This window comes from Staurois parvus, unplaced genomic scaffold, assembly GCF_062004578.1.
Source record: "Staurois parvus isolate SC_StPar_1 unplaced genomic scaffold, SC_StPar_1.0 ptg000426l, whole genome shotgun sequence".
Taxonomy (NCBI): Eukaryota; Metazoa; Chordata; class Amphibia; order Anura; family Ranidae; genus Staurois; species Staurois parvus.
Genome location: NW_028318222.1, coordinates 2,850,520 through 2,872,223, shown reverse-complemented (window position 1 = coordinate 2,872,223; position 21,704 = coordinate 2,850,520). Strand labels below are relative to the sequence as shown.

General features: G+C 42.3%; 1 protein-coding gene across 1 annotated transcript in view; it reads right to left on the bottom strand.

The window, feature by feature from the left end:
• The window catches only part of SYNE2 (spectrin repeat containing nuclear envelope protein 2), a 503,718-nt gene that overhangs the window by 68,965 nt on the left and 413,049 nt on the right, over window positions 1-21,704 (bottom strand). The window contains 4 exon segments of the mRNA XM_089687495.1: window positions 5,579-5,734; window positions 12,393-12,518; window positions 15,271-15,459; window positions 17,745-17,979. Of these exon segments, the coding sequence (XP_089543621.1) occupies window positions 5,579-5,734; window positions 12,393-12,518; window positions 15,271-15,459; window positions 17,745-17,979 (706 nt within the window).

The window sequence follows — 21,704 nt, the reverse complement described above, 5'->3', positions numbered from 1 at the left end:
CAGGTAGAACAAAACACTTTCAATGATCTACTTAACAAATCAAAAGAAAAAAAAAAAACGAGAAGTTCACTGTTAGGGCTTTGATACACTTTAAATTAAACAAAAAAGTGCAGCAAAAAGCACAAGTACTTTGTAGGCTGTATTCTTGGGGAGTATTGGGGGTAGTAGTGGCAGTTATGTACAGGATGGAAATAGTTCATAAAAAGAAAAGAAAAAAAAAGCACTTTCATCCAGCAGCTCTGCTCTAAAACAGGAGGATATTCGCAAACTAAAAGCAAAGAGGAAAAAAACAAAACAAAAACAGAAAGCACATGGATCTTATACATTAAAAGTGGACAACAGCTGGAGTACTTATTCTCTCTGCTTGTTAATGGATCATCTCTGTGCTATTCATTCAATGCTGCTGAAAGTATTACTTTCAGCATCAGGCAATAACTTTTAAATTGGTAAAATGAAAAACTCTGCAGAGCCTTTTATTGCTGTACCTCCACTGATAAGATCTCCAGCCTATTGCAGGCCATAGACGGGTCGTTTATCAGCCAAATTTTCGCGCCATTAGTGGGGCCAGTCCGTCGGCCATTTTTCACGGATCTTCTTATTTTTATTGGTCATGCTGGAAAATCCACAGCCGTTTTTCGTGGACATTGGGGGCAGCATCGACAATTCGGCCAATAAACGGCCCGTCTATGGCCTGCCTATTTCATGTGTGTTATAAAAAAAAACAAACTACCCAATTGGGCACAAACAGCATTTATAACTTAAAAGGAGGATCTAAGCTTTCCCCACTCTGTCCAAAACTGGTTAAAATACACATCCAATTGGCTGGACTTGAGCTTTACAGTATAATTATGGGCAAAACCTCATTAGCTACTTTTTTTATGTAAATTCAATTATTTCTGTATCTGTAACTTTATTTAAAAATGCTGTGATCTTGCCAGTGAATGGAACTTTTTTCGGACAAGGTGACAACGCTAAATGCCCTTCAGTGAACATACTGTTGTGTTGTCACCTTGTGCAGCCACTGTAGCATAAGGACTACAGAGCTGTAAGGTTACATACTCTGACGAGGGTCACCAGTCAGTTTTGTGACCACGAATAACCCTTCAGCTCCCTAATAGTAGTCAGCAAAAAACACTTCCAGCTCCACCCTCAGGCATTGTGACATCAGCTGATTGCGCACCTCTGCCTGCACAGCATGTGGTGGTGGGAGGGATTAAGATAAGGACCATCCCAAAAGTGTAGTAATCGGGATTTATACTATAGTATACCAGGAACCAGGAATCACACCAGGAATTCAATGGGGTTGATTTACAAAAACTGGAGTGCGCAAAATCTGGTTCAACTCTGCATAGAAACCAATCAGCTTTCAGGTTTTTTTGGCAAAGCTTAATTGAACAAGCTGAAATTAGAAGCTGATTGGCTACCATGCACAGCTGCACCAGATTTGGCACTTTACAGTTTTAGTAAATCTACCTCATAACAAAATTAAAATCTGCAATTATCAATGATGGAAATTAAACGTATGGCCTTCTGCCCTATTCTACCTTAACCATCAAAATAAATAAAGCAGACCTCTCTGTATCGGATACATCCAGCCTCTGCTTAGTCACCAGTGTCCCCAGGTGCAGATCCAGTTTGTTCATCACAGATCTCAGGGCACATTGTTGTGATGTGTTCACGTGTACTGAGTGAGGGAAGCCCATTTACTTTGAAAGGGCTGTCAACACATTGCACGAAAACACACCTGCACCGTTTTTCAATGCAGAATGAACAGCACAGCAACACGCATGTACCTGTGTGTTACCATTCATTTCCCCAATGCATTCGTGTGAATGGGTCCCCAGGAACCCAGGGATTTGGTAATTGTTCAATGGGGTTACTTTATCCACTTTATTGGAAATATGCATATTTACTGATCTACTTCTGATGGGTCTAAACCAGTGGACTGCAAAATGCAGCCTGGGGGGCAGATGTGGCCCCTTGCCAACTTTTATCCGGCCTTTGGGGCACTATTTTTCTCCACCGATACCAACAGTGGGGCATAATTCCCCCCCCCAACACCATTAATGGGGCAGAATAACTCCCAATGACAGGTCACAATTCCTCCCATTGAAATCAACGGGGCATAATTCCCCTCCACTGACGCCATTAAAGGGGCACAATAACTCCCAATGACAGGTCACAAATCCTCCCAATGACTCCAATGATGGGGCACAATTCCTCCCAATGACACCAACAATGGGGTCCAATGACAGTAATGATGGGGCGCTATTCCTCCCAATGATACCAAAGATGTGGCATTGTTTGTTCCACGTCAGGACACTCTCAACACCCAACAGTCCAGCTCACCTTACAACTGAAGGACAGTAAACTGGTCCTTTGTTTAGAAAGTTTGGAGACCCCTGGTCTAAACCATCCACCCTTTTGTGGACCACATCCACATCAATACCTGCACCATGACAATCAGGTCTCAGCCAGGACACTACCTGCATAGAGTTTGATGAGTATACTCCAGGTATTTTAGCTTCCCCCGCCCACACTCCAAAGACACGTTCATTTGTTTCTGTCTAAATTGGCCCTAGTATGTGTATGTACTGTATGGGAGGTAGGGATCTTAGATTGTAAGCTTGTTGAGGGTATGGACTGATGTGAATTATGTAAAGCGCTGTGTAAATTGTTGGAGCTATATAAATAAATAATCTGAGTGCTGCTCTCTAATACACTTAGAGTGACAGGCGGTTTCCCGCATGTTGCACCCAGGTTAATCCATTTAACCAGCTTGCCTTAATTTATCCATAGATCGCTGCTAAGGAGGCTGATCACCGTGCAGGTGATTACTGAAAATAGAGCATTGAATAAAAACTGAGTGGTCAGCCCTAGCAACAAGACTCCTAATAGGAATAAAAAGCACTCTTGGCTGTTATAAAGGACAGATCCTTCTTCTAGTTTTTCTATACCAAGGGGTTTATGCAGCTCCAAGCAAAATTTTCAGCAAACTGCGCACACTTGCCAGAGGTCGTGGCTGCGTGTAAACACATTTGCCCATTCGCACTTCAATACAGTTCAGCTACATATGTGTTTGAAATTACACAACATATTTGGCTCACAGAATTTATTTAAACATCCTACATTTTTGCAATTTACACACATTTCCATAAAGCTCTATTAGATGTGATTGGAAGTACAGGCCACAGTATTCAGCAATACACTGAAAGTGCCCATATTTCTCTATTGCACTCCTATAAGATGTAGGGCCCCTTCACACTTATGCCTCCTGCAGCACTCGCGCTTTCATTGGTTAATCCAGACTACAATAAGGCAACCTATTCATTTTGAACAGGATGGCAGCATTCGTTAACATATGAAAAGAAAGGACCTGCACAGTTTTGGGCAATGCAGCACACCATAGCACCTGTGGGGTACTGTACTGCAGGGTGCATTGCCGGCATACTTAATAGAACTGCAATGCAAAGCACATGGTGTTGCGTATTAACATTTGTAACTGCAATGCACAGATGTGAATAGTGTCTTTTTTGAAGCAATAATGGCGCCAGATGCTTCAAAACCCGGGACTACAGAAGAGTGTACCTGCTAGGATGCTATACCCAACACAGTAACCGCTGCACAATGGGAATAACTTGACAAATCCTAATGTGGGAACCCGAGAAGTGTATACCTGCTAAGATGCTACACAGAAGACAGTAACTACTGCTCAATTGGAATGCCTTGACACATCCTAATGCGGGAACCCTTGAAACGTGTACCACTAGGATGCTACACCCAACACAGTAACCACTGCACAATGAGAAAACCTCACAAAAACACATCCTAATGTGGAAAACCCAGAAATGCATACCTGCTAAGATGCTACACGCAGCAAAGTAACCACTACTCAATGGAAATACCCTTGATACCACCTAGTAAAGGGAACCCCAGAGACATGTGCCTGCTAGGCTGCTGCATCTATCATAGTAAACACTGTACAATCAAAATATCTTGACACTTCCTAATGCAGCAACCAGAGAAGTGTGTACCTGCTAGACTGCTACACCCAACAAAAAGTACCCACTGCCATGGAAATACCCTTGATGCCACTTAGTAAGGGAACCCCAGAGATATGTACATGCTAGGCTGCTACACAAAAGACAGTAACCACTGATCAATGGGAATGCCTTGACACATCCTAATGCGGGAACCCCTGAAACGTGTACCTGCTAGGATGCTACACCCAACAATGTAACCAATACTCAATGGAAATACCCTTGATGCCACCTAGTAAGGGAACCCCAGAGATATGTACCTGCTAGGCTGCTGCATCCATCATAGCAACCACTGTACAATTGGAATAGCTTGACACATCCTAGGGTGGGAACCCCAGAAGTGTATACCTACTAGGATGCTACACAGAAGAGAGTAATCACTATACAATGGGAATACCCTAACAAATCCTAACGCTGGAATCCCTGAAGCGTGTACCTGCTAGGATGCTACACCCAACACAGTAATTACAGCACAAGGACAAAACGTCACCATAAACACATCCTAATGCAAAAACACCAGAAATACATACCTGCTGGGATGCTACACCTAACATCCTCACAACTGCACAATGAGAAAACCTCACCTTAACACATCCTAATGTGGGTACCCCAGAAGCGTGTACCCTAGGATGCTGCACCCAACACAAACATTGCATATCAACATCAGAATACCTTGACACCTTGAAAACCCCAAGTGTGTAGCTGCAAGCAGGGGCGGACTGACCATTTAGAAACTCGGGCACTGCCCGAGGGCCCGGGGTCAGTAGGGGGCCCCATGAGATGCCCCTGGTACCTTTTTCATAGGCTTTTTTGAGTTTGGGCAAAGACACAGGGGCCCCATGATCCCCTATTGCCCGGGGGGCCCCATGAGTTGTCAGTCCGCCCCTGGCTGCAAGGATTCTACATGGAACACAATAACAACTGCACAATCTGGATACATTGACAAATCCTAGTAATATGAATGGATACTACATGGTGTCCATTCATGAACTCCTGAATGCAACACTGTTTAAAAAAATTAAATCGGATGCAACTACTGAATTTAAAATTTCATGCCATGTATTCGTGCACAGATTGTATTTAAATGCAAACAAACAGCAAATGCTAAAATATATTCCTGAATTAATGAATGTTAACAAGAAAGGCTTTTTAAATAGTGTTAACATATTTTATATATATATATATATATATATATATATATATATATATATATACACATATATATATATATATAGATACAGATAGATCTAAAATGATGTAGACAAAGAAAACAATTTTGCTACAAAAAAAGAAAAAATCAAGAAAGAAAAGAAGAACTCAAAAGTCTGGTCACTGTTTAAATGGTTAACAGAAAAGTTTCAGGCCGCAGCACAACAAAGTAAAGCAATGTGGTTGGGCTGCTCACAGCAGTCAATGAGGTTCCATCATTCAGCTGACACAGGGAACCGGTTGCTCCTCCAGTTTTCACAGATGAGCAGCAATAGTTTCACATGCCGCACAGCAGTCAGGCCTGAAGTAACACAAAGTTTTGCCCTTACCCTGAGACACAACTCTTCCCACTGCCTGTGCAGAGCTTCCACTTGCTTCTTGAGCACCACGCCATCCTCCGCAATGATATACTGCGATAATTCCGCCTTCATGTTATCCAGCTCTTTCAAACTGTCTCCCCACTCATCCAGGGCTTCCTCCAGCTCCTGCATTGAAACACAAGAGACAATCCACACAGCTCAGCTCTGGCTAGTTGCAAACCTGTTTAATCTTGTGATTGGTCAGTGGGGGAGGGGGAGACAGGGAGGGGGCAGGGTGTTTGTACAAGCATAATCACTGTGGGACAATGCACTGCCTCCCCAGTTGCTTGTACTCGCCATCTGATCCACAATCAAAGCCAACTGCAACAGGCTACTGTTTCTGCCCAGCAGTGAAGGTGTTAATAAAGAAGTTTCACCTACAGAACAATAGAAGGATACTAAGAGGAAACAAAGTGCTACACTCTCAGGGTTTGAAAACAAAAATTAACATTATAAATATTTAGTTTTCTTCCAGTTTTGTTTGCAAACTTAAACGACAAACATTCCTCCAAGGAAAATACTGAAGAGTGGAGTTTCCTGGGAGCTAAATTGACAAAATCACAAGGAAATGTAACAACTTGTTCAATTAGGCTAGGTTCACACCTATGCAGTTTCCATTTGACCCATTTCTGCATTGCGTTTTGCGTTGCGTTTTTGCACCTGCGTTTTTTACGTGTTTTGTGGTTTCTTTTCTATTTTTTTTTCTTGCTGCTAGGCAGATTTAAAAATGCAGTAAACCATATAAAAATGCAGCAAAAACGCACTACATGCTTTTCTGTTGTGTTTTTGATCTACAGAACCAAAAACACAACTTTTTGCGTTAAAAAAAAGTCCCTGACCCCTTCCAAAAAATGCACCGGGTGAAAACGCGGAGATGTGAACGTGTCCCATAGGAAATCATGTTAAATGGACTGTAGTGCGTCTCTATAAAATGCTGCTGCAAACGCTTAGGTGTGAATTTAGGGTAAAATCAGACGCAGATTTGTAAATTGGTTCAACAGATTAGAAAGGCAATCAGCTGATCAATATTGATGATCCTGAACCCTTTAAACTGGCTATATATGGATCGATATTCACCCAGTTCTGCAGGGACCAGACAAATTTTGATCCATGTATGGGTAGGCTGGCTGTACACAGGTCAAACTACTGATCCACTTGTGTACAAACTAGCCTGTTAGGTTTTTCCTGACCGATCGGTGCCACCGGCTGTAGCCAGCAACACTGATTAATGTGTTCTGAGCTGGGGACACCTCCGTGCTGTCAGAACACAATAGCACAGTGGGAGCGATTCCACCATCCACATCGAACTTTGGATTATTTTTTTCAACCAACCCACTGGTTGTAAAAAAATAAATAAAAATTATATATATATATATATATATATATATATATATATATATACATACATACACATACATATATACACACACACATATATTAGTATTAATCATATATATATATATATATATATACACACATTTATTATTATTAATAATAATAATATAGTATGGCCAGCCATAGATCACTATACTTAGGCTACATTCACATTGGAGCTGATGTAAAGCCAGGAGTGGCCGTCAGCAGGAACGCAGACAGCTGCAGCTATCAGATTTGTCCGCTGTACAAATCCATGGCAGCTGCTGCTGTGTTTTACATGAGAATTCTCATCTGAGCGGTTACATGCGAATACCAACCCTGGATGCAGCCAATGTGCACCCCCAGGGTCAGCGTTTTTGCGGAGTTCTTCCCACACACAAACTATCTGCAGGAAATTGGCCAGTTGTTATGTAGCCATAGCGCCGAGTGTTCCTGCAATCCAGCAAACCATCTGCACACAAACTCCCATGTCAATGTAGCCTTAAGCCCCGTGCACACGGGCCGAATATCAGGCAGTATTGGCCAGTTCAACAGAAACCAGCCGAAATTTGACCCATGTTTATGGCAGCCAATTCGACTTCTGTTGAAGGGGCATGACTGATAAAGATCAGTCGATTGGCTTCCAATCAGGGCTGACAGGTATGTTCTAGCAGGGTGGGCCGGTCCCCCCTGTCAGAACACAATAGCACAGCGGGGAGATCGCTGTAATAACACCGCTTGTGTTAGCACAGAGATCAGTCAGGTTTTTTTTTATGCAGCCGCTGGGTTAAATGGAAAAAACTGATAAGTGTGTACGCGGCATAAGTCTCAATTCACCAAGCTCACCCAACATCCTTCATTTGAAAAATTGAAGGTGCATGGAGGAAAGTTGTCAGCCAAACAGCAGCTGCATCCAATCAGATGTTGCTGCTGTTCAGGTATTTCAACAGGCGCCGGCTGCAGCTGTACAGAACATTAGCCTCAGCAGAAGATTCCTCTATCTGCAATGTATAGCATTGATGAGGAAATCTGTGCAGGATGAATGAAAACAATGTGTGTATGTAAACCCAGCTTTACACACTATGAAAAAGGATCCTTATTTTTGCAAAAGAGAGATTTGAAAGTTAGGCTACTTTCTCACTGCTCTGCTGAAAAATAATGTATCAAAAACGCAAATTTGACACGTTTTTGCTGTGGTGTGTTGCATTGCATTTTTCCACACTGGACAAAGCATTTTGCACAGGTGTGTTGCGTATTTGATGCGTTTTTTTCAGTGGTTTCTATTCATTTCAATGGAGAGATGCATTTTTGGTGCGTTTTGGTTTTTTTTTTTTTTTTTTACTAAACATGCATCAAAAATGCAGCAAGCAGGATTTTTTTCACTGCAAATGAAGTGCAACACATCAGTCTGAAGAGCTACATAGGATTTAAAAGGATGCAGTTTATTTCCGCTTTTCTCACGCTTTTTTTTACTTAACGCACAAAAAACGGATCAGTGTGAAAGCAGCCTAGCAGTCACATGGATAAAATAATGATCCTTACTTTTATGTTAAAGCCTTGTGACATTAGAGCAGAATTTAGTGAACGGTCATCCTCACGTCAGAAAGATGGAGATTTGTAATGATGATGTCATCTCTTCTCTGCTATATCGTGTAGTAGAGTGAAAGAAGGGATCAAAAGATGAATTGCTTATGCCTGTGACTGACCATAAAGGTGCCAACTGTTCACTGATCGGGATGAGCTCAGGCATGTTCAGATCCTTGTCTGAGAACCCGTGAAGCCGCAAAGAAGCTGTCACTTTACTGGGCCAATCATAAGCATTTCATGTCCCGCGACTGCACATATACACGCTCCTATATACGTGAGGGGCGGGGAATGCGAGCTCATCTCTCTTCACCAATAGGCTTTGTTTAGACTTGTAGGTGGGTGGCAGCAAAAATACTCGGTCGAGCTGTGTGTTTGCCGACCACCAACAGCCCCCCTTAAGCTGCATCAGGCTGTGGAGGGGGTTACATTGCTTTGTGATCAAGGCCTGACATGTAGATCGGCAACAATGGGGTTAAAACAGGCAGTGAGGAGGCATTACATTTAAAAAATCTAATTTGGTCATAAATTTAGGCCAAAACGTCTAGGCTACGTCTTTGATAAAAACAAAAATCCCAATACGTGTAAATTAATTGGTTTATGTGAAAGTTATAGCGTCTACAAATGGCAGTATATATACTAGAATTTTTATTTCTAATTTTGTTATACTAGTAATGGCGGTGATCAGCGACTTATAGCAGGACTGTGGCGGGCATTCTGAAACTGGGGGAACTGACTAACTGCCACTGACATCCCAATGACACTAATACAGTGAACAGTGATAATAAAAAAAAAAAAAATCACTTTATTTTTTGCACTATAAACAAAAAAAGAGCGACAATTTTGAAAAAAAAAAAACAAACTATTTTTTTTGCTTTTTGCTAGAAAACATCCAGTAAAAAAAAAAATCAAATTTCGTTAGAAATGTAGGCCAAAATGTATTCTGCTACATGTCTTTTCTAAAAAAAAATCCCAATACGTGTAAATTTATTAATTTACATAAAAGTTATACTGTTTACAAATGGCAGTATACATACTGGGATTTTTTATTTATTTTTTTTTAATATATACTAGTAATGGCAGCGATCAGCAACTTATAGGGGGACTGCGGGGGGCATTCTGACACTGGGGGGGGAACTGATTAACTACCACTGACATCCCAATAACACTATCACAGTAATCAGTGCTAATAAAAAGCCCTGACACTGTACTAGTGACACTGGGCAGGAAGGGGTTATCATCTGGAGCGATCAAAGGATTAACTGTGTGTGCTGCGTGTGTTTAATGCAGGCCATAGACGGGTCGAAAATCGGCCGATTTTTCGGCCGAAAATAAAATCGGCCGATTTTCGGATCGTTAGTGGGCGATTTGGTCGGCCGTTTTTCGGTATTTTGGCAGTTTTTGTTTTTCGGTAAAGTTGGAAAAAAAATCGGCCGATTTTGCCGATCGGCCGATTTTCGCGGCAATTAGTGGGCAAATCGGCCGATTTTTTACCGATAAAAAATCTGCGCATGAGCAGTGACCTGCAAGAGGAAGACAAAAAGAAGAAAAAGAAGAAGAGGAAGACGATGAAGAAGAGGATGAAGAAGAAGAAGAGGATGAAGAAGAAGAGGATGAGGATGATGATGAAGAAGAGGATGATGATGAAGAAGAAGAAGAAGAGGATGAGGATGATGATGAAGAAGAGGATGAGGATGATGATGAAGAAGAGGGTGAGGATGATGATGAAGAAGAGGATGAGGATGATGAAGAAGAAGAGGATGAGGATGAAGAAGAGGATGAGGAAGAAGAAGAGGATGAGGATGAAGAAGAAGAGGATGAGGATGAAGAAGAAGAGGATGAGGATGATGAAGAAGAAGAAGAAGAGGATGAGGATGATGATGATGATGAAGAAGAGGATGAGGATGAAGAAGAGGATGAGGATGAAGAAGAGGATGAGGATGAAGAAGAGGATGAGGATGAGGATGAAGAAGAAGAAGAAGAAGAAGAGGATGAGGATGATGATGAAGAAGAGGATGAGGATGATGATGAAGAAGAAGAGTATGAGGATGATGATGAAGAAGAAGAGTATGAGGATGATGATGAAGAAGAAGAGTATGAGGATGAGGAAGAAGAAGAGGATGAGGATGAAGAAGAGGATGAGGATGAGGAAGAAGAAGAGGATGAGGAAGAAGAAGAGGATGATGAAGAAGAAGAGGATGATGAAGAAGAAGAGGATGAGGATGAGGAAGAAGAAGAGGATGAGGAAGAAGAAGAGGATGAGGATGAAGAAGAAGAGGATGAGGATGAAGAAGAAGAGGATGAGGATGATGATGAAGAAGAAGAAGAGGATGAGGATGATGATGAGGATGAAGAAGAGGATGAGGATGAAGAAGAGGATGAGGATGAAGAAGAGGATGAGGATGAAGAAGAGGATGAGGATGAAGAAGAAGAAGAAGAAGAAGAAGAAGAAGAAGAAGAAGAGGATGAGGATGATGATGAAGAAGAGGATGAGGATGATGATGAAGAAGAAGAGTATGAGGATGATGATGAAGAAGAAGAGTATGAGGATGAGGAAGAAGAAGAGGATGAGGATGAAGAAGAGGATGAGGATGAGGAAGAAGAAGAGGATGAGGAAGAAGAAGAGGATGAGGAAGAAGAAGAGGATGAGGAAGAAGAAGAGGATGAGGAAGAAGAAGAGGATGAGGATGAGGATGAAGAAGAAGAAGAAGAAGAAGAAGAAGAAGAGGATGAGGATGAGGAAGAAGAAGAAGAGGATGAGGATGAAGAAGAAGAAGAAGAAGAAGGATGAAAATAAGAAGAATTCCAGTCCAGCATAAAGTGTCTCTGCAGAGAGCTCCGCTATTTCTGACAGTTCTCTGACAGTTCCTTGACATTTACAGCGGTTGAAACATTGTATCTATTTGTTTCCGAATAAAAACATCTGTATCCTAAATGGAAACAAATAGATACATTGTTGCAACTTCTATAAATGTCAAGGAACTGTCAGAGAACTGTCAAAGAAATAGCAGAGCTCTCTGCAGGGACACTTTTTGCCGGCTCTAGACGGGTAGAAAATCGGCCGATTTTTTTTACCATTGATGGTAACGTCGGCCACTTGAACAACCGATTTTTCGTTTTTTAAAAGAAAAATCTGCAGTTTTTCTCCCCATCTATGGCCTGCATTACTGTATGTGCTGGGTTTTTTTTTACTAGGGAAACATGCTACTGTGCATTTCTCTGACATTGGGTGGGAACTGACTTACTGCCACTGACATCCTCACTGACACTAATACAGTAATCAGTGCTAATAAAAAGCACTGACACTGTACTAATGACACTGGGCACAAAGGAGTTAAACTCTGGGGCAATCAAAGGTTTAATTGTGTGTTTTACTAGGGAAACATGCTGCTGTGTATTTCTCCGCTGTGCAGAGAAATACACAGCAGCATGTTACTGCTGGCAGGAGAGAGACCTGTGCTGTTTACACACAGGTCTCTCCCCTGTCAGTGTTCCTTGGCAATCTCCAGCTGGGACCCGATGACCGACATCTGTAGCCACCAATGGCAGCAGGGTATGGCGGTGCGCATGCCCCCTACATGGAAATGCAAAATCACGTATATATACACATGATTTCACAGACCTGTCACCACGTAGCAGTACTTCTGTTATAGGGCAGCAGGGAAGAGGTTAAAGTAAGACATTTTTGCCAGTGCTGACATGTTTTTTGGGGAGCGGTCGCCCAGGTCCTAGCTTTACTATGAAGATTACATTTTAAGATATAAAAGGTTCTGTCATTAGTCCCAGCAAAGCCGCCTCCTCTTTGGGCTTCTTCCAGCGCCTTGTAACCACATTGGTGACATACCTTGACGGTTTGCCTAAATCTTCGCAGGTCCTCGTGAAGTGTCGGTAGTGGTTCATCTACTCTCACTTTCAAGCCATGAAGAGATTTCCTTCTGTCCTCCACATTCTGTTCAAAATTTTCTCTCTTCTAAGGAGAACAATGAAAAGTTATGTCAGATGGCAATGGAAAGCAAGGAAGCTGTTCAGGCCTCATTCACGCGGGCGCTGTAGCCCATACAGCATGCATCAGCCATTTACGCGGCTGGAGTCGGCGGAGCTGCACGCAGCCTATGTAACTCTATGGGGATGTAGCTGCACGCAGCCTATGTAACTCTATTGGGATGTAGCTGCACGCAGCCTATGTAACTCTATGGGGATGTAGCTGCACGCAGCCTATGTAACTCTATGGGGATGTAGCTGCACGCAGCCTATGTAACTCTATGGGGATGTAGCTGCACACAGCCTACGTAACTCTATGGGGATGTAGCTGCACACAGCCTATGTAACTCTATGGGGATGTAGCTGCACGCAGCCTATGTAACTCTATGGGGAATGTAGCTGCACACAACTTAAGTAACTCTATGGGGATGTAGCTGCACACAGCCTATGTAACTCTATGGGGATGTAGCTGCACACAGCCTATGTAACTCTATGGGGATGTAGCTGCACACAGCCTATGTAACTCTATGGGGATGTAGCTGCACATCCTAATTTAAAAGGTGTACAGGGACGGGCGAGTGTCCCTGAAAGAACGCTGTGTGCATTCAGGGCTACTGGCCTGTCATATCAGGACCTGCGGCTGTGTCTGTACAGCTGATGCATCCCCATAGGGTTACATAGCCTGCCTGCACACAGCTTCCACTACATAAACAGCCGGATTCGTGGTGTATGGGTCACAACTCCTGTATGAATAAGCCGAACAAGTCCACTGATGACATATGGCTTTCATTCATAAATGACCAAATGGACGGTGTAGAAGTAAGGGGTTTTATAAATAAAAAAAGAGCTAAGTGCTATCTGTACCAAAATACAAGCATTTAATTATTCAAACACAATATCAGAAAAAAAGACAATCCTTTCTGTGAATAAAAGACGACCATATTTCTTACTGAATTAAAAATATATTAGGACATTTACATGGTCACCCCCTTTCTCAGCTAGAAAAAGCATAGAGGCAGTGGAGTCCGAACTCCCCTTCAGTACTTCAAGAAGGATTAAGGCAGTCAATTCCCACATTGATTATCTCTTTATTGAGGGTGAGTTCATCACTCTTTTCAAACCAGCCCTTGAAGCCCTGGTGAAGGGGGCAGGTTGGGACCCTTGAAATGTGTCGGCTTGTTACCTTTGGACTTCTGACTCGCACTAGGCAGTGAAGCAGGGCACTATGCAGCCATGCCAACTCGCCATTGCCAAGGCTGCACTGCCCCCTCCATGTAGTACTGGGATCCAGGACTGAGATATGGAGGTGTAGTCACCACAACACCCCCTTTAGACCTGGCCCTGCTATCCAGGCAGGCGCCTTCAAACCCATTTGCTGCCAGAGCTGTTCTGGGGTTTTAGGACACTTTATTTTTATTTTTTTTTAAGGTGAACTTATCCTTGAGGGCCAGTTCACACTATAGAAATGCAGTCCAGATGCGTTCAGGATGCGTTTATGCATGTGCGTTTTTGATGTGTTCCAATGCATTTTTTATGCATTTTAGTTAATCTTTTCCCCCTCTCTTTTTCTTCAATTTAAATAGGGACATATAAGTTCCAGAGCATTTTTGGTGTGTTTTGGTGTGTTCCGTTGCATTTTTTATGTGTTTTACTGCGTTCCAGTGCAGTTCTGTGCAGAAAAAAATGCAGCATGTTCTACTTTTTTTCTGCAGCTGGAATGCAGTGGAACTGCAATCACTGATGTGAACTATGACATTGACAACCATATAACCTACATTCTGTGTGTTTTGGATGCAGAAAAAAAAGCAAGTGAAATGTATGCAGTGTGAGCTGGCCCCTGAGGGCTAGTTCACACTAGATGCAGTTCATTGCACTTTTTTTCTGCATCAAAAATGCATGCACAGTGTTTTCCATGTATTTCAGTAGCCCTAGTTTACACCAGTGCAGTCAGTTCCGGTCAGTTTCTGGTACAGAAGAAAAAAAAAGAAAAAAGAAAAAAGTAGAACATGCCGCATTTTGTCTGCACAGAACCATACTGGAACATAGCAAACTGCATCAAAACTGCACCGGAACTGCGTGTGGTGTCAACTGTAAGCATAAATGTATCCAGAATGTATCCAAGTGCGTTTTTGTAGTGTGAACCAGCCCTTAAAGTGAGATTGTTTTTTGTTCTTTTACTCACTTGCTCTGGGCAATGGTTCTGCATAAAGCAGCCCTGATCCTCTTCTTCTCGTGTCCCACACCAGAGCTCCTGGCTCCTCCCCCTTGACCAGTGCCAATAGCAAGCTGCTTGTTATCGGGGCACTGGTGCATGCTCGCTTCTGAGCCCCACTCTATGCCTCAAAAAGACACAGAGCCATGGCTATGCACCGCCCGTCCCCCCTCATTGGTTTAGTGGCTGTGATTGACAGCAGTGAAAGCCAATGGCTCTTACTGCTTCATCTCGGCCAATGGTGAAAGAGACCCGGGACAGCTGAGGCTCCTGTGCACATCGCTGGATAAAGAGGGGTCTCAGGTGAGTATTAGGCTGTGGGGGAAGCGACACGAAGAAGGTTTTGAAGGTAAAAAAACCTTCAGCCTTTACAACCACTTTAACCCAACAAAGCTTCACTGTACAAATCCAACTTTAAAAGGTTCATGTGATGAAAAAAAATAAGAAAACAAAATGTGTGTTAGATATAAATCGGATATCTTGACTTGCTCATCTAGGTCTGGTTAATGAGAGCAGAATTGCCACTTACCAAAGCCGTGTCACTGAAGTGGGTGAGAACAGCCTGTAACTGCAGCGTTGTTTTCTGCCACAAGTCCTGAAGCTGAGCCAGGTCACACTGCAGAGCTTCCTTGGACTCAGCTACAGCCAGTAAATCTTTACCATTTTCTACCATTGTGTTGTAAATGGGCTGCAGCCTGTTAAGATGGTGCTCCTTTTCCTGTAAATAATTCAGTGATTCAGTGAAAATAGCACTTAAAAAGAGAAGGTTTAGTGCATTTATTGTGCAAACATAGTTTGAGCATTTTAGCTGCACAACATTAATTTAGCATTACTTTCTCATTGCTTAACCACTTGCCCTCCAGAGGATTTACCCCCCCCCCCCCCGCCATTTTCTGCGATATGGCACAGCGTTATTTTAACTGACAACTTAGCGGTCATGCAACGCTGTACATAAATTAAATTTATGTCCTTTTTTCCCACAAATGCAGCTTGCTTTCGGTGGTATTTGATCACCTGTGCATTTTTTCTTTTGTGCGCTATAAAAAAAAAATAAAAAAAAAGACTGACAATTTTGAAAAACAAAAACCACAATATTTTTTTACTTTTTGCTATAAAACATGTCCAGTAAAAAAAAATAATCAAAAAAAAATCAAATGTAGTCATACATTTAGGCCAAAATGTATTCTGCTAAAAAAAAATCCCAATACATGTAAATTAATTCATTCACATGAAATTTATAGCGTTTACAAATGGCGGAATACATACTGGGATTTTATATATATATAAATATATAGATTGTATTTAAATGCAAATAAACAGCAAATGCTAAAATATATTCCTGAATTAATGAACGTTAACAAGAAAGGCTTTTTAAATACAGCGTTAACATATTTTTTATATCTATCTCTCTATCTATATCTATATATATACATACATACATACATACATACATACATACATACACACTAGTAATGGCAGCAAGCAGCAACTTATAGCGGGACTGTACCAGGCATTCTGCCACTGGATGGGGACTGACTAACTGCCACTGACATCCCAATGACACTAATACAGTAATCAGTGCTAATAAAAAAGCAATGACACTGTACTGACATTGGACAAAAAGGGGTTAACATCTGGGGTGATCAAAAGGTTAACTGTGTGTTTTACTAGGGAAACATGCTGCTGTGTATCTCTCTGCTGTGCAGAGAGATACACAGCAGCATGTTTTTGCTGGCAGGAGAGAGACCTGTGTTGTTTACACAGGTCTTTCCCCTGTCAGTGTTACTCGGCGATCACCGAGTGCCGGCGGGGAATCTGCAGCCGGAACCTTCTGATTAACTTCTGTAGCCACTGGATCGAGAGGGGACTCAGGTGAGAGACTTGTGTTGTTTACACACAGGTCTCTCTCCTGTCAGTGTTGCTTGGTGATCGCCGACTGCCAGCGGGGAATCTCCAGCTGGGACTCGTGATTAACATCTGTAGCCGCCAATGGCAGTGCGGGTAGGGCGGCACATGCACCTCCTACCCGGAGATGCATATAATTTATATATACCCTGCTGCCCTGTAGCAGTACTTATACTATAGGGTGGTGGGCAAGTGGTTAGTAGGCCCGTTCACACGTGCATCAATACCATGTATTTAAGCGGCATTTATTCTGCATTTTTAAAGCCTTATAACCGCCCTTCAATGCCTGCTATGAATATTGCAATGGGCATCACATAATGTTGTGTAAACAGGAACAGTAGTGTTAACAATTAAGCAGCTTGTTGCTTTCATGAGGCATGCTTGTCAGTCGCCTCCATTGACTTCAACGGTAATAACATTTACGGCGTGTTAATGAAGCATTTATAAAGTGTAGCTGGGTGCTGGGGAAGAGGCAGTTGAGGTACCTGTATGCCAGAATGCACTGGGAAATTAAAGATCTAGGACTGAGCAGCACTTCTGTACATACCTGAGCAGCCATGTGGCAACACCATTTGCTTCTGTATGATGGCAAATTGAAGCCAGCAATACTGACAGTGCCCAGCAGGGGAAGAGGCATTACACATTATTGCCAGTGATAATGCTTTTTGTGTCACTTGAGCTGGACCAAGCAGAGTTTCAAAGAGATCAAAGTATATGAATTTCCTCTAGAAAAGCAACACTTTCATGGGCATTTATCGAGCATTCTTGAAGCTTTCTCAATGCTTCAAAAACACATCAAAAACAATTCATAAATGCTCTAGGCACATTAATGAGCATTGATTCATTCTTCATAATCAACACACGTTTGAATGAGCCGTATCTAAACCCAAAATGAAAAATGTAACATATTGCAGATTACTATTCTATGATACGGCAGAAGCATCTGGTTTCTTAAATGGTCATTTATGCCTAGGGTATCTGTAAACTAGCACTTTTACTTGTCTCGTCCCTTACTTCCCTGGCAGCCAGTGCTCAAATCATGAATAATATTTTTTGTATCAATAGTGCTACACAATAGCATCCCCAGAACACACTTACCTTAAAATCGAAAAGGAGTTTTTCAGCATTGATTAGGCTGTGACATTTCTGTGGACTGACACTGGAAAGGGCAGCCTGCACCCCACTCAAGTACTTTTCAAGCCTTTGCTTAGAGACTCTGAACTGCCACCATTGCTTCAGAAGAATGGCGATGTCTCGGTTCCTCTGCTGCACCAGGCTGATCACACTCTGCCACTTCTCCTTTAAGGATGTCAGTTTTACAATGACCTCACCTCTGCAGAAATAAGATACAGCATTATTACATATCATGGCTCTGAAAATCTGAATATTGGATAATGAAGATACTATGGATACCACCTGCCACCTAACAGAAAACATCATAATGTTCTAGTGCAATTTCAAATATGATTTTGTACTGAGCATAAAATAATTTTCTTGTAGTCCACTGAAGTACATAATTTTTAAACCTATGTTATACTGGCATCTACAGGAGTATTGAACACTGTCAAAAAACCCCCACAAAAACTGTACACCAGCCCAGGGTATAACCCCTCTTACTACCAGCATCGCAGTACTGAAAGCATGAGGGATATGATCTGTGTCTTTCAATAGACTCCAAGAAAAGCAATTAAAAGTAAGTACAAACAAAACTATTTTCTTTCTCCATTGAAGGGCACAGGAAGCCCTAAACCTTTGAGATGTCCAAAAGAGTTCAACTGGGGGATAGGCAACCGCAAACAATTGCTAACAGGTCCAATAAAACACTGGGAATTGCCTGCAGCTCAAGTAGCTGCCTAAAGGACCTTACACCTGAAGAAACATCCCCATGGTAGAACACCAGGTTTTGGATATATGGGAAACAGGCTTGATACCAAAAAGTCCATGAGGTGCTCAGCCCTAAAGGAGTGAGCCTTAACTGGAAAGGTAGGAACCTGACCCTTGAGGCCATAAGCCTGATCAATAATCTGTTTCAACAACTATATGGTGGAACAAGCTGCCGGGGTGCCATTTCAGGGCCCATAAAAAATTCCAAAAATGGAATCTGTTCTTCTGAAAAAAAAGCAATGGTTGAGATGTTAGCATAGCTGGAACAACGTCCAGACAGTAGAGGGAAATTTATGTTTGATGAACCAGAGTCACACAAAGGCATGGGAGAATAATGTCCTAGGTAGGGGAAAGGTATAGACTAACTTAGGTAGAAGAAAGTTCTAGGCTGCAACATCACCTCATCCCTATATAAGGCCAAAAAGAGTTCTTTACAAGATAGGGCTGCTTGTACAGACACTAACCTAGTGATAGCTACAAGGAAAGCAACTGTATGCATGAGAGTAGAGAGAGGAATGACTCTAATGGGCATCCATTCTTAGGATCTTCCAAAAAAAAAGGAAGAAAGAACTTCCCAACTGCAGCCAGATTCTTGAACCACCAAGCCAAGGAGAGCCTGGTCCTTGAAGTCAACCAAATCAGTCAGTCAAGGGACTGAACAGGTTTATCGTGAAATGACAAAAACATTGCATTGCAGATGTCGGGTGTGAAATTGCGCAAAGGAAAACACCTTAAAAGAGGCTACCATCAGCCTCACTGCAATGACAGATCCAGTTGATTTTAACTGGGATTTCAGGACTCAAATATAAACATTCAAGTCTTTGAGGTCAAAGATGGGGTGAATCCCCCCCCCTTTGGTTTTGGAACATTGAACTGTTTGGAGTAAAAACCCTGAAACCATTCTGCAGCAAGGACCAGGACAATGATGCTCTGGCCTAGAAGTCCAGAAAGAGACTGATGGAGGTCTGCCAGCCTGTGAAGACAACGTTTTGAAGAAATAAAAAAAGGAGGGGGCAGGGAATTCAAGTTTATAGTCCTGGGGCACCCCCCTCTTGCACCCAGCAATCCAGAATGCAAGTTGTCCAAGCACCCTCAAAGGGCAACAGATGTCTCCCCCTTTGGAAAGTGGGGGCACACCTTCATGTGGAGGAAGGCTTGTCTGAGGGTTTGATAGACCTGTAGTGCTAGCATTTGTGGGTGGTCAAGGAGCTAAGCTTAGATTACCTCTATACTGAAGGTGTTGAAGTGAATACTTTAGGCTTCTTCTGCTGAGTGCTCTTGCCACCATCAACATCCTTGAGGACATCTAGAGGCGGGGACCCTAGAGGGCCATGTGGATCAAATGATTTTTTATCACACAGTTCTGCATTCCAGCACTTTAGCCAAAGTGTCCTTCACATATGAACTGACAGTAAGCGGTTAGCTGAACTTTAGCATAACAGCCACTTGATCCACATTCATGATTCTTGATCCACATGGGTAATGTAGGTCATAAAATCTTGCTTGACTGTAGTAAAAGCCTCAGCCAAGAGGGCAAAGAACCCAGCCACACCAAAGAAGGACTATGATTACTCCAGGCTGCAGATGTTGGCACCATAAGTAGATGCAATGGAAGCAGTTCCCAATCCATTAGGAAAAAGGGAGCTAAGGCACACAGGACCACAGGATTGGTACATCTGACCTATTTTTGAGCAGGTAAATAACCATCATAAGTATCAAAGTGGTGCCAATAGGAAACCATAGACTAGGATAGGACTGATGATGCAAATCTTGATTTTGGACAAAATTCAAGCTTTACCCCTGCATCCCATAGTGCAATATGCCTTTATATAGTTAATTGAAGAGGGGATTCATTCTGTTTGTCCTGGTAACCATTATAAAACAAACCTGGATTCCATGCTTTTCAAATGAAACAAAATGCCCCAAAACAACTTTCTTGACAAGAAAAGCCAATGTAAGAGTACTTTCATTCTGCTCGAGAGACTCAACTTCCCTTTCTCGGGGTATAATTATTTTCACCTGTTCCACTATGTCCCCATCCTGAATGTACCTTAGCCATTAAGTGCCATTACTGGCCAGCATGGCATTCTTAAAGGAAAAGAGGTATTGGAGGTAGGGCTTAACCTCCCTAGCGGTCTGATTATGTCCATATTTCTGTGCTCAAAGCGGTACATTTTTTTGCATGGAAATATGTATTTTTTTTATTGTAGGCCTGTAATTTTTAGGAATAACTCACTGAAATCTGTCCGAACAAGAGTCTAGTAAACATCCCAAGTATGTTACAATTTGAAACACGAAATCATAAATTATAATTTAATAAATCATAAAAATAATATTATAATAATAAATTTAATTCAATAATATAATCAAACCAAAAACACTGAAATTTGAATCTGTGCGCCAAGTTCGCACATCATTGAGCAAAGTCACAAAATCGTTTTCAGTGTCTGATGATGAATTTCCCCACGAATCATTATCACTCAATTCTGCAAGTGGTTCTAATTTACTATCGCTGTTCTCTAGCTGGTCTAAAACCGCTTTTGACCTAAAGGGACGCTTTTTGGACGCCATGGACGTTTCTCAGTTTCCAGGCAGAAGGAACAGTAAAAATGCAGGCAGGGCACAGGACAAAGCACTCGGGACAAAATGTATGTGAAATGCTTTGATACAGTAATGTTTTACTATGCGATTTTAGTGTATTTAGTGAATGTCAATTTTTGTCATTTTCAAATTTCCCGCCGTTCCGTCCCCCATACGTCCCGACGCTCACAGGGGACGGAACCCAGATGACAGATGCCGGCATACGCTGGAGGACATTGCCGGGGACACTGCAGGAGGGACATCGCGGGAGCGCAGGACAAGGTAAGTGATCGAGGGATCCCGGAGCAGCGCCGCATGGTATTCCCGAGTGTAGCTCGGGGTTACCGCTTGTGGTACTGAAACTTTACCCCGAGCTACACTCGGGAATACCACCAGGGAGGTTGATGCTATGGGTGGGGAAGATCTTGAGCTCAGGTCAAGTAAAACTAAATCTCCATAGTGAAAGTATGCGAACATAAGTCTTTTGTGGGCAACATAGGTAACAGTAGAAACCTTGTGGTTCATGTAATTTCTATCACCTCCTCAAGATTCAGTGACTCTACCAAGCAGCCAAGACCAGGATCAAAGCACTGC